Source organism: Meriones unguiculatus, chromosome 1 (genome assembly GCF_030254825.1).
Source record: "Meriones unguiculatus strain TT.TT164.6M chromosome 1, Bangor_MerUng_6.1, whole genome shotgun sequence".
NCBI lineage: Eukaryota > Metazoa > Chordata > Mammalia > Rodentia > Muridae > Meriones > Meriones unguiculatus.
In genome coordinates this window covers 158,880,307-158,894,034 of record NC_083349.1, presented here as the reverse complement: position 1 = coordinate 158,894,034, position 13,728 = coordinate 158,880,307, and the positions used below count along the sequence as shown (strand labels likewise).

Sequence of the window (13,728 nt, the reverse complement as noted above, 5' to 3'; positions counted from 1 at the left end):
GGCTACACAGTGAGTCACCATCTCAAAAAAATTAGAGGGTCACTGGAGGGTTTGGAGAGAAGAGAGCCAGGGGATGGAATATGTAGTATTTTAATAAAGTAATATTTAAAAAGATGGAAACTCCACAGGCTGCTGAAGGTGGCAGTATAGATCTGTATCCCTCACAACTGATGTTTAGAAAGTTTTTTGTTTGTATATATATATATATATGATCACACACACATATATATGACCTTGTGGCTTTCTAAGTTATATTTCTCAAAGGATGTAATTTATAGTAAGGTTTAAAGATTACGCAAAGCTTAAAATTTAAATAACATTTAAACATTAAGTACAATATATTATCTGATTTACTTACTCTTCTTAATGAAGTTCTATTTGTAAATGAACTTATAAGATGGTTCTATGAAGTATATTGCTCAGATTTAGGGTGGAGAGGAGTGCTAGTATGGTAAAATTAAAAATTACAGACATTTTGGCCCTAAGCAAGCATGCTTTCTTTGTTGCCTTAATACATTTTATTAGAAACGGGTGCTCATTCTGTAGCTCTGGCTGGGAGATCACACTGGCCTCGAACTCAGGAAGATTGCCTGCCTTTGCCTCTGGATGTTGTATTGCGGAGGTGTACTGCCATATACTGATGGTTTGTTTTTGAATTTTTTTTTTTTTTAACATTTTAGTTTGAGCTGTCTTTACGAAAACACACACTTTTCTCTGTAGGCAATTTTTGGCTTTATCCGTTGTGTTCACATTTTAAAGTTTTCATCAGAAAGTCTCAGGGTGAGAGGGATCTTCTTCACGTCTTCGTTTTTCCTGTCTCTCTAGTCCGCCTCCCTATCAACCAATAGAGTTTAGCATGGTGCCCTGATAATAAAAATAAAAGCCTAAAGACTGTCGTGGTTGAGTGGGGTTGACAGGCTGGTTCCCAGAGCTGGAAGTTCATCAAGAGGGCAGGAAGGAAAGGTTTGTGAGTCTCCTGAGACCCCGTCCTTCCCGGCCTGTGTTTTCAACTCCGCTCGGGACTGGTCTTCGGAAAGGCCGTTCTCGCTCAGAAATCTTGCTTAAACCTCACTCTCGTCCTTTGCCCCAGTTTGTAACGTCCGCTTCGGAATCAACCCACACGCAGATGCCGGGAACGGAAATTCCTGTCCGGAACCAGTCCGACTCGGAGAGCGGAAGTGAACCGCAGCCCGCCCCCGTCTCTTCCGGTGTGGCTTCGCGCGGCCCGTCCTCTGTTCTCCGCGGGAGCAGGCTGGCTGGGCGGCTTCTGGTGAGGACGGGTGAGGGGACGGACCTGGCGGAGGTGGGGAGTGAGGCCCGGGAGTGGCCGCCGCGCAGACCCCGCTCGCCGGGCCTCGCGTCTCGGCCGGGCCTGCCTCTCAGCGGCTCGGGCCCTACGGTCCTCAGGTCCCTGCCGGGGGCCATTTCGCTTAAATGTTACTTGAGCTCCCTGAGGCTTCGAATATAGTCCTTGCTTCCTCGAACGCCTTTAAGGTAGTCTTATAAAATGTTTTGCTTTTCCAGAAGGAAAAGTATTTCCGCCGTTGGAGTCCGGCTTGGCCCCCCCATCACCCCACGGACCTGGCCATCCCGGCGCTTTCTGGTGAGCAGTGGGTGGAATTTGATGGAACAGGAAAAGCCGCAGGGTCGGAGGGGCTTCTTTGTAATGTCTTCTTTCCCCTGTCTTTCTAGCCTGTCTCCCTATCAACAATTAGAATTTAGCATCCTTCCCTTTTGGAAACAAATGTGTTCATTTGTTTGAGTTCTGTTTTGTTTTCTACTTGTCAGCCTCCGTTGTGGCTTGTTACATTTAGGCAAAAAGAGAAAGTGTGTTTAAATGCCAGGCTCTGCATATTCGTGCGTTTTGCAGACCACAAATCATCTCTTGCCCCTTCCCTTCATCCTAACAAAGTGTTCACAAGTGAAAAATAGGGAAGTTGGCACGGAAGAATGGCTCACGAAAAAATGTAACTTCGGGCTGGAGAGATGGCTTAGTGGCTAAGAGCCCGTGGCACTTCCACAGGATCCGATTTTGGTTCCCACGAACCATGTTAGTGGCTTTTAACAGCCTGTAACTCCAGCTAAGAGGGGATGGGGAGACCAGAGGCTCCATGCACCTGCAGTCATGTGGCACACATTAACAGACACGCGCACACACGAGAATAAATAGGTGAGACTCTTATGGAATGGATGAGGCGTCATTTTTCTAAATTAGTACAATATCTGAACATAATTATTTCCTCTGGGGTGAGGGAAATGTTTTAGGAAAACTTACAGTCATTACCTTAAGTTTAATTGCAGGAAAACAATGGGTCTTATTATGTGTTCATGCATGCACATTGTATATTTTGATCTTATACTCTGTTGCCTCTTTCTGTCCTCCCCTTTGTCAATTAGTCCCTCACGTTTTTGTTTATTGGGCGGAGAGACGGCTCTGTTTTTAGAGCACTTGTTGCTCCTGCAGATGACTGGGTTTGATTCCCAACGCCATGTGGTGGCTCACAATCATCTGTAATTCCAGTTTCAGAGGACTGGACACCCTCTTTTGGCCTGTAGGGGCACCAGCGCTCAGATGGTACACAAATGTACATGTAGACAAATGTTTAAAATTAAAAAAAAAAAAAAAAAAAAGCTGGTCTGTACCTCACAGCCTCTGCCTTTGTGAGTGGTGGGAACAGAGGTGTGTGCCACTGTGCCTGAGCTTCGAGCTTCCACACCTGGCTTTGTGTTATTATTTTTTAAAATAATCCCATTAAGGTCAATTTGTGCTGCACATTATTTTAGGATGTGTGGACTTCCACTGGGATAAGTTTGACCTACCTGGGGCCATACCCTGAGAGAAATATTACTTTCTCTAAGCAGCCATCAATTGAAAATAACTTCTTAGCTGGGGTGGTACTTAAAAAAAAAGTACTTAACTTCTTAGCTGGGGTGGTACTTAAAAAGCTCATCTCCCTCTCCAGGCTGGAATTTGTCTGGCTTGAGCTAGCATAGGTCTACATGCTCTTGTAACTGATCTTGAGTTTGTATGTGCAACTTTCTGACGTGGAAAATACTGTTTCTTTGTAGTCATCTACTACCTGTCTCAGTATCTTTCTTACTACTCTTCTACTGTTATCCCTGGGCTTTGGGAGGAGGGATATTCTCTCTCTCTCTCTCTCTCTCTCTCTCTCTGCACACACCTTTGTTCCCACCACTCACAAAGGCAGAGGCTGTGAGGTAGAGGCCAGCTCTTTTTTTTTTTTTTTAATTTTAAACATTTGTCTACATGTACATATATATATACACACACACACGCACACGCACACGTACATATGTATACATACATATATGTATATATTCCATTTAGGACTGAATGACTCAATCCCTTACTCTCTGTACTTAGACTAGTTGTGGATCTCCCATTTTAATGCCCATCTAGTGCAAAAAGAAACTTCTGATTAGAGTTGAGAGAGACATTAATCTATGGGTATAATGACAAGTTATTAGGAATTTGTTTAATAACATATCTTTAGCAGAACAGTAATAGCAAGTTCTGCTTTAGGGCTTGTCATGTGTCACAGATTCTAGTGATTATATTACACTGTACAGATGCTACAAATTTCAGATATGATTTTATAAGTATATTTAATATTGAACATAGTTTGAATAAGCAGAATAACTCAGATTTACATTCTTCTTGCACATGTGGTCACTAAAGTTAGTAAAACTTTCCAGAATTAAAATGTGTGAAAATGGTTCTTGAGAGTTTTTGTAAGCATTTTCACTTTTTCTTGTAATTTTGATGAACTGTTTTTCTGATTCCCATAAAACAGGAGATACTTGTGGGTAATATCCGTATTTTCACGTACAAAAGGAAAATCTAATGCTTACATATTTTAATTGAAAAGTTTTTTTCACACAATACATTCTGATCATACTTTTCCTCTTCGCAAGTTCCTTTCAGATTCTCCCTACCTTTCTACCCACCCAACTTTATGTTTTCTCTTACTTTCTCTTTAAAACAAGGTGTGTCCAAACACACATACACACACTACTCCACAAAACCAGAAATCAGGATAAACAAGTAAAAGACTAATAAGAGAGAGAGAGGAAAAAAAAGGCCCAAGCAAAGCAAAATAAGACAGTCTAGAAAAATGCTGTTGATATTGTGTTAGCCAACTACTGTTGGGTATGGGGCCTGCCCTGTAGTCTGGTTAAGATTCTCAGTGAGACTCCACTGGAGAAAGCTGGATTTTCTTTCCTTTGTCAGTGGTTATCAACTGCAGGTCGTTTTTTTGGTTGGAGGTTGGGAGCGCATAAACACTTAATCCCTGGTAGGGTAGGGTCTGATCTGGCTTGAATCTGTGAGGCTGTGTGTGCGCTGCCACTGTCTCCCAGTTCATATGTACATTGGTCCTGTTGTGACTGGAAGACACTTTTTCTTGGATTAATTCATCACCTCTGGTTCCTAGAATTCTTTTCCAAATAGATTCCTGAGCCTTGTGGTGTGGTTTTGATGAAGACATCCTATATAGGATTTAGTGGTTTGGAGTCTGTCAGTCTCTGCACATTGTCCAGTTGTGGGTGTCTGTGTTGGTTCCTGTGTATTGCAAGAAGAAACTTCTTCGATGAGGCTTGAGTGCAGCACTGATCTATGGGCATAGCAGAATGTCATTAGGATTAGTTTTATTGCTCTGTATTTCTTTAACTGGATAGTAGTAATGGGTTTTCCTCTAGGCTCATGGCCCATTGAGTCTCAGGGTGTTGGCCACATTTGCAGTGCCAGATAAGACTGTCCGTGTCATGAAGGGGCCTGAAACCCAATCAGAAAGTAGTTGGTTACTCCTATAACATGTGCCACAGTTGCACAAGATTATCTTGCATGCTGTTGTAGGTTTGCTGGGAGATATTGATAATTGCCTTTCTCTGATAGCCATCAACATAATGTTAGCCATCACATTGGTTAGGTGTGTTCTATGGAGACAACAGATAGTTTCTAATCTAAACAGTATATAGCTTTTGGTGAGTTATAGCCATTTACATTTATTTGAGACTACTATTTAAAGGAGTTTAGTATTCCCTATCATTTTGTTGAGTGTTATTTTGACTCCTCCCCTCCCATTTATATTAGGAGTTTGCTGTTTTGGATGTGATGAGTTTCTTCCTGGTTCTCCTTTGATAATGCATGTGTTCATCTTAGGCAATGTCTTTTTTTCTTGTGCTCTTGGCCATGATCCTGTCTTCTATATATATTTTTTATTTTTGCAGTGTGGGCTTGTTTGTGATAAATTGTTTTGATTTGTGCTTGTCTCAAAATGTTATTCTTGTTGATTTTAAGATTTAATTTTTCAGGGTTAGAGAGATGTAGGCTTAGATTTTTCAACAAACCTACTGTATTTAGGATTTTTAAACATTTCTACCTCCCTTAAAACCCACTAACCAGAGATAGGGGGAAAAGAAGGTTATTAGGAAAGGGGGGCTGTAGACCTTTTTAGAAGTAGTTCCTTGGGTTATGAGTCCACTCTTTGTTTGGATACCAGTCTAAATGTCAACACCAAACAGCAGCACAAATCAGCACAATTCAGAAGATTGTTAAGAGTCAGTGAAAGCTGCTAGACTCAGTTGGATTACCCTGAGAAGTTCTCTGGAATGTTTCTCTTTGCGAAGTAAAGTGTTGAAGCACAAAAACCAGCAAAGTGATGTTGATCTGAAAAGCGGTGTCTCACTGTCTGTGGGGTTCTATGTATTTCCTCTTCCACCTACAGATGTTTTCAGCTGGCCAAATCATGCCCCTTGCACAACTCACAGCAAAACATTTCAAGTCCTTTCACAAGACGGCTTCTAGCAAAACATCACATGACACAAGTCTTCAGAAACTTCTACTTCAGAGAGATGACTCACTGGTTAAGGGGTACACTATTTTCAGGGGATCTGATCCCCTCCTACCCTCCTACCCTGTTCTAGATATACATGGTGTACATATATAGAAGCAGATAAGATACTCATATACATAAAAATAAACTAGATGAATCAGAGTTTTTTGTTTGTTTTGTTTTCTGAGACAGTGTTTCTCTTTGTAGTCCTGGCTATTTTGGAAGTTGCTCCGTAGATCCGTTGGTTGCCCTTGAATTTATGGAGCTCCACCTGCCTCTGCTTCCTGAGTTTCAGCTGGGATTAAAGGCATGTACCACCATGCCTGGCAGAATTATTTTAAAAAAGTGTTTTAAAATACAGTAATTTTGGTTGACTTATTTATATCTAGGACTTAAAATATGTCATTTTATGCTTTTTTGACTTTTTAGGGCTGTTGATGAGGTGTTATCCTAATGTTCTGTCTTTGTGTGTGAGTTACTATTACAGCTCTCTAGCCATTTTATTTCTTTTTTTTATATTTCTTGAGACAGGGTTTCTCTGTGTAGCTTTGGCTTTCCTGAACTCTCTTTGTAGACCAGGGTGGCCTCGAATTCAGTGATCCATCTGCCTCTGCCTCCCTGAGTGCTAGGATTATAGGTATTTGGCATTCAAGACCACACCTGGCTTGCTTTATTTCTTAAGACAGTGTTTCATGTAGGTCAGGTGTTGCTGTAATTAAAAAATAGCTTGTTGGGCTATATAATGTTTATTACTGTTAGCCCTAAGATTATCATGGTGGTATTATTTAACCCCCTATCACAAATAATAAGACACAAAAACTTGTTAGATTTATAATTGCCTTGTTTACCTTGGGCCAAGCAGCTCTTTCACTTACTCTGTCTCAGCCCCCACTCAATGCCATCTGTCATAATTATTCTCATCTGGATTATCTTCCACCCATAGTCTTATAAATACTTGCCTTTATTTTTCATCTGGGCTTTCCACTCCATTATTGGAGTCCTTCCAGCCCCACATGGTTTCTTCTCCATGCTAACCCAATGTGGCATCATCCTTCCTCCTCTCTTGCCGTCTGTCTTTTTCCCGTGATGCTCCTGTTGGAAGCCAAAGAACCTTAGACACGCCTACCCGATTCTGCCCTGCCCAGGTATAGGCTATTTAATCAGTCAACCAGATCTAATGACTTAGGCAGGTTTACACAACAAGGGTAGATGTTTCCAGATCTTGAGGGCTACCATCAGAAGAACATCCAACATTCATGTGTCCTTCAAAGTCATACCTTGAACTTCTCTTTCTTAAGTGCTGTGCTTATGTGATTACATTTTGTGTGTGGCACCAGTAAGTGGTCATGCATTTTGGGTGCCAAGTATACGTGCAGAGTACTTGTTCGGGGGTCAGAGAGTGACCTTGAGTGTTGTTCTAAAGCTGCTACCTTTTGTTTGTTTGTTTGTTTGTTTTTGAGTGTGGGGGAGTCTCTTAACATGCTTGCTGTGTGACAGAATTTTCCCAGAGATGTGCTACATCCATCCATCTACTTAACCCAGAAAGGGAGCCCAAGACAGACCACAGTAAAGATTGTGCCAGTGTCCAGTTTGATGAACCAGTGAATTTTTATTGGGGTTACTGTGGTGTTTCAAAAGAGAATGAATGGCCCCTTAAGTTCATGTATTTTAATATATGGTCCCCACTTGGTAGAACTGTTTGGGAAGGACTAGGAGGTGTGGTTTTGTTTGGTGAGATGTGTCACTGGGGTTAGCTTCAAACCAGAAGCTATTTCCTGTGTGTGCAAATCAGCTAACTTTTTTTCAGGTGTCTCTGTGTAGCCTGGTCTGTCTTGGACTCACATTGTAGACCATGCTGGCCTTGAGCTCACAGAGATATGCCTTCCCTTTCTCTCCTGCAGTGCTTGGACTATAAGCATGTGCCACTGGACCCGGCTGCAAATGTGTTAACATTTAAGTGTGTAGATTTTTTTTTTCTTCTGGGAACTTTGTTTTAGCATCCTATATGCAATACTCCTACCCCACCCCCATACTCTTCAGTGTTGCTTTTTATGAAGTATAGCTTGGCTGAAGCTTCCCCTGAAAATTCTTTTAGCTATTTTGGATATTTGTCATTTATCCTAAAGATAAATTTTTCTTGATGATGGCAAATAGTACTTTGAATGTAGCTACTGAGTTTGCTAGTGTTTTGTTGTTTTTCCATTTTTATTGGTTAAACCAATGTACTTGAGTTAGTTACTGACAACCACACTAAATTAAACCAATAAAAAATATTTTAAGTTCTTTTATTAGCCAGTGATTAAGAGTGGACTCATGCCTTTGAAAAGTCTCTTGGGTGCTTAAGCTCAGGGTACAGTGTATTTTAAAGACAAAAACCACAATTTCATCTCTCTTTGAGGGGGTTTGGAGTACCACCTGTCCTGCAGAGCTTTTTTAGACCCCACATGCCATTTTTTAATTTGCACTTCTTCTTAGTTTTATGTTTCAGCTTTATTCACAATATTCCTCATTGTGGTTAATACATCAGGGCCATGGTCAGAGTCATGGACAGTCCCAAAAGCATTGACAAGACAGATGAAGATTGGGAGGGTGAATGGCTTAGGCGTGTCTCAGCAGACACCAAATAAAGTCAGGGCAAGATGGTGTCACCTTAGCCATTCCATAGTCAGGGGATACTGATGGTCTTTAGTCATGGTGTTCTATGTCTGGCTTTGATAGCATAGTGATGAATTTGGAAGAATTTCTTTCTCTTCTGTTTTTTTGGAAGGGCACAAGTTTTCTTGAGTTATTTAGGTACTTTTTAGAATGCAGCTGTAAAGACACTTTCTCAGATGTTTCCTAGATGGGAGAATTTTTATGTGATTGTGTCATCAATAGTGGTAGATTATTTGTGTGTGTGTGTGTGTTTGTTTTTTTTTTTAAGATTATTTTTCAGCTGGGCAGTGGCTGCATATGCCTTTTAATCTCAGCACTTGAGAAGCAGAGGCAGGCAGATCTCTTGAATTCAAGTCCAGCCTGGTCTACAGAGTGAGTTCTAGGACATCCAAAGACAGAGAAATTCTGTCTCAAAAAAACCACACACACAAAAAAATGATTATTATCTTTTTATCATAAGGATAGTTACTAGAACAAGATGCAAAAATATGTAATTTCAGCATCATCATTAGGGAAGTGCTTTCAGAAGGCACATTTTCTCTTTATTTGTAGTTTCTTTGATTAGGAAGTTGCAGCTTCACTAACCAGGCAGAGAATTACCTTACCAAGTAATTACGAATATAGTCAGTACTAATCAAATAAAATGTAAAGCTGCTAAAGAAAAGTCCAGCATGAAATGAAGCTTTAAACAGAAAAAAGAAAAAGGAAAGATTAATAGATATGTGCTCCTGTGGAATGAGGGCTCTCATGCATTAAGTGTGAAATTGATAGTGGTCATTTAAAAAAGGACATATTTTAGAATCCTTTTCAGTTATAAGGAGAGGTACTACAGAATGCTGAATGAAGGAGGTAGAGGATAACAGTTACACAGAGGGCTTGGGTCCTGGCTACTGCCATCTTAATATTTATGTGGGTATATCCTAAAGAGTTAATGTATGTCACTCAAAAGCAGCTATACTTTAGAGAACCTTGAGGTCCTCATACTTCTAGTCTGTCTGTCAGTTTTTTATTTTATTATTATTATTATTATTATTATTATTTTTTTTTTGAGACAGGGTTTCCTCTGTGTAACCTTGGCTGACCTGGAATTCTGTAGAACAGGCTGGTTATAAACTCACAGTCATCCGTTTGCCTCTGCCTCTTGAGTTCATTTTCACCTTTCTATGAAATAAAGGGTTGTTAGGAAAAAAGATTACTTTTCTTATATTTTAGTTATTTGTATTTGTCTGTGGGCTGGTGCCCATAGAGGCCAGAGATGTTGAATCCCCCTGGAGCTGGATTTGGATATGTGAGCTGTCTGGTGTGGGTGCTGGGAACTAAACTCAGGTCTTAGGCAATAGCAGTACTTGCTTTTAACATCTGAGCTGTCTCTTCCTTTCCTTCTGTGTTTTCATTGGAAATGCTTATTGCTGTAAAATTTCCACTTACCATCAGCATGTCTTTTTAAAATTTTTATCACATTGTTCCAGGTGTGTTGTTAATTCCTATATATTTTTCAACTTTCTAATTTTGCTTCTATCGATTTCTAGTTTGAACCATTGTGGTGTTCAAAGATACTTGAGCAATTTCAGTCTCCTTACATTTGGCTTTTATGCCCTGTTTGAGAAAAATGTATTTTATGTATAGGTTCTTTTGGTATAACATGTTTTGCCCATCCAGTTTCCATGGTTTTGTGTTTTGTTTAGTCAGGATGAACTGTCTGTTATCACACATTACCTTTCTGACATCCATTAAAGCAGGCAGTAAGTCCATTCAGACTTCCTTGATTCTAATACTTAGGCATTCAATAATAGGCTGTTGGTATGTCTATTCTTGACATATATCTTTATATAATATTTACTTTTTCTCTTAGTATTGGGGATGCTAGACAAGTGCTTTACCACTGAGCTACATTCAGAGCCCTTCCTTTTGTCTCTTATTACAGTGTCAGATCTCAGGCTTAGCAGCAAATGTCTTTACCTGCTGAGCTATCTCACCAGCCCCTAAAATACAGTGTAACTTCCTGCTCCTTCTCTTCCTTCTCCTCCTCCTCTTTCTCCACCTCCTCAGTCTTGTCCCCTTTTTTTTGGTAGGCAGGCAATTTCCCCAGCACAAAAGTACTCTTTAGTGGTTCTTTGAGAATTCCTACCAAATAATAAATTTTTTTTGGCACACGGATGTCTTTTCTATGTGAGCACCAGATAGGAATCAAAACACCTAGTCTTCCTTACTGTCAGACTTCAGTGAAGCTAAACTGTGGTCAGTTCTTGCTCTAATGTATCTGTAAGACAAGGAGATTCTAGTTATAATTAATGCCTTACAGTAAAATTAAATTAAAAAACCTATATGAATATGTCCTGTTTTTTTGTGAGTGTGATATAAGCTAGGGTTGCCTGAGAAGGACCTCAGTTAAGAAAATATCTCTATAAGATTGGCCTATAGGGCAGCCTGTGGGGCATTTTCTTGATTGATGATTGATATGGAATGGTCCTGCCTACTACGGGTGGTGCTGTCTCTGGGTAGGTTGTCTTGGGGTGTATAAGAAAGCTGGCTGAAAACTTCAGTGGCTAAATTTCAGAGGCCAGAAGGGAATATTTTGTAAATAATGTATATATTCAAGCAAGATGTGGTGTCCCACATCTGAATTCTAGAAATGGTGTTTTCAGACATTTCTACATTAGTGTTATAGTGTTCACTTGGCTCACCCTGCTAGGTTTCAGTCACCCCAGTGATAATGTTTACTCATGGATGACATTTATTTTATGTTGACTCAGAATGATCCTTTGGTTTCTATAGCCATTTCTCTCCATTTTTAAGATCACACAGAAATCAAAGTCAGCTTTGTAAAACTGCTTCATTTCCATCACTTATGGTAGGCCAGCATTGAAGCCATTGTGAAATCTAGAAAGTTGTGTACCCTGAGTGTGTGGCTGAGGACCTGAGGCAGAAGCAGGTAGCAGAGGTGTTATCCATGTCACTACATTGCTTCTTTGTCAGTGTGTGGGATTTTATAGCCCTTTCAGCCAAATGGGGAAAACAATATGTATATTACCAGTGTTTTTAGTTACAATAAACAAGCCACCGTGATCACTGCTGACTCTCACCTAAAGTGAAACCGTCCTATAATGGCCATGGATGTTACAGTATATTGCTATAGCTGCATGTGTCATGACGTGTTCTATATCTGGCCAGGATAATCTAGAGGCAACACTTTTTTAATGGTAAAATAAATCTAATGGATGTAAACTATCACAGTAAACCTAGTTTTTTCATCATTGACCTTTTCAAGTGTTTAAATCAATAACTGCTGTGTACTGTGGGGAAAAAAAAAGCTGGCTGAGCACACCAGAAGGGGAAGCCATAAGCTAGTAATAGACAGCATTCTTCCATGACCTCTGCTTCAGTTCCTGTCTCTAGGTTCTTGCCTTGAGTTCCTGCCCCAACTTTGCTCAGTGATGAGCTGTTAATTGGAAATGTAGTGTGAAGTAAACCATTTCCTCCCCATGGTACTTTTGATCATGGTGGACTTTTTTTGTTTTTAAGATTTTTTTTGTTACTATGTATACAGTGTTCTGCCTGCATGTATACCTGTATGCCAAAAGAGGGCACCAGATCTCATTTTAGATGGTTGTGAGTAGCCATGTGTTTACTGGGAATTGAACTTAGGACCTCTGGAAGAGCAAGCGGTGCTCTTAATCTCTGAGCCATCTCTCCAGCCCTGATCATAGTGTTTTATCATTGTAGTAGAAACCCTAACTAAGATTGTGCTTTGTATGTATGTATATCTGTATATCATGTATTTACTGATGCCCAAGGATGCCAGAAAATGGTGTTGGGTCCTTTGGGGCTGGAGTTATAGATGGTATAAGGTGCTGGAAGTTGAACTCAGGTCCTCTGGAAGAGCTATTTTAACCTATGAGCCACCTCTCCAGTCCAGGATGTTATATTTTAAGAAACTCATGTGCTTGCTTTCTTGAGTCCTTTTTGTGTTGCTTCTTATGGAGTATAATAGTTATGCAAAATTACATTTTAGAGACAAAGTTACTGAGATTAACATTCCTGTTCTCCCTTCCCCACTACTTTGTGCTTGAACAGTCATTTATTTTGAGGGGATAGATTGCTTTGTTATATAGCGATTATGATATCTGCTGTTAAGGAGTGTTCAAGTAATTAATTAAAAGGAATGATTATTTTGTGCAAGCATCTGTCTGTCTACACACACACTTATAAATACATTCATAAAAAGGTTCTAGTATTACTTAGAGTACTGTATTATTTTTCTGTTGCTATAAGATACTATGACCAAAGCCATTTAAGGAAGAAAGGATTTTTTTTTTTTTTGGCCTCTGGTTCCAGAGGTATAGAGTTTATAATGGTGGAGAGGGTATAACATAGCAGCAGGAGCCAAAGCAGATAGATCACATTTTCAACTGTGCACAGATCAGAGCAGGAAGTAAGATGAGGCTTATAAAGCCTTACGGCCACCCTCAGTGATGTATACTCTTAAGCAAGGATCTACTTTCTACAGATTGTGTAATTTTTCTAAACGGGACTGTCAGCTGGGGACCAGTGTTCAAATACATTTGGACATTAAGCCTTTGGAGAACTTTTCTCATTCAAGCCACAAAAAATACATACAATTAATTCTTAGGCAGTGCAGGTGCTATTAATGAACTTACGTTATAGGGTATACACTTTTAGGGGTTTTCATTATCTTATCTGCAGAAAGCTAGTATATAATGTTTGATGACTGCTAAGTGTTGCTTTTTGGTTGTTGTCAGCAGGAATCTAAGTCATCCAGATTAAAAGAGAAATGAATATTGTCATTTTCCACTTTGATGCATAAGTTTCCCTGACATTTCCTTGGAGTCACAGAAGAATTTGTTTACATATTTTACCATCAGACTAATAGGATGGACATTTCCAGTTTGTCCTGTGGTAAGTCCTGTTGGTACTGTTATCCAGAGAATCTGTTGTAGGTCCCTCTTACACAAGTAGAGCAAGAGTATGGACTGCTGAGGTAGGCCAAAGAGGGCTGTTTTGTATATCAGCCCTCTAGTACATTCTTGGGAATAGACACTGCATAATCCATTACTGATTTTTTCTTTATCATTGGCAAATTCAGAGTTATATTTCTCAGAATTTAAGTTTCCTTGCCTTTAAAGTTGATGTACTTTTCTTGATGGTCAAGACAGTTCACCATTACATTTTCCTGCTGTAAGAATTGCTGCAGCATTGT

The 13,728-nt window shown here is 39.9% G+C and overlaps 1 protein-coding gene across 2 annotated transcripts in view; it reads left to right on the top strand.

The window, feature by feature from the left end:
• Positions 1-1,158: 1,158 nt before the first annotated feature.
• The window catches only part of LOC110557848 (zinc finger protein 26), a 28,722-nt gene continuing 16,152 nt past the window's right edge, over positions 1,159-13,728 (top strand). The window contains exons 1-3 of one of the 2 annotated variants that reach the window (XM_021652470.2): positions 1,159-1,270; positions 1,525-1,603; positions 13,274-13,427. In XM_021652470.2, coding sequence (XP_021508145.1) covers positions 13,403-13,427 — 25 coding nt within the window. In that variant the 5' untranslated portion in view covers positions 1,159-1,270; positions 1,525-1,603; positions 13,274-13,402. Of the gene's footprint in view, positions 1,271-1,524; positions 1,604-13,270; positions 13,428-13,728 lie in introns of both variants that reach the window. The other variant, XM_060369848.1, reaches the window with a different exon arrangement.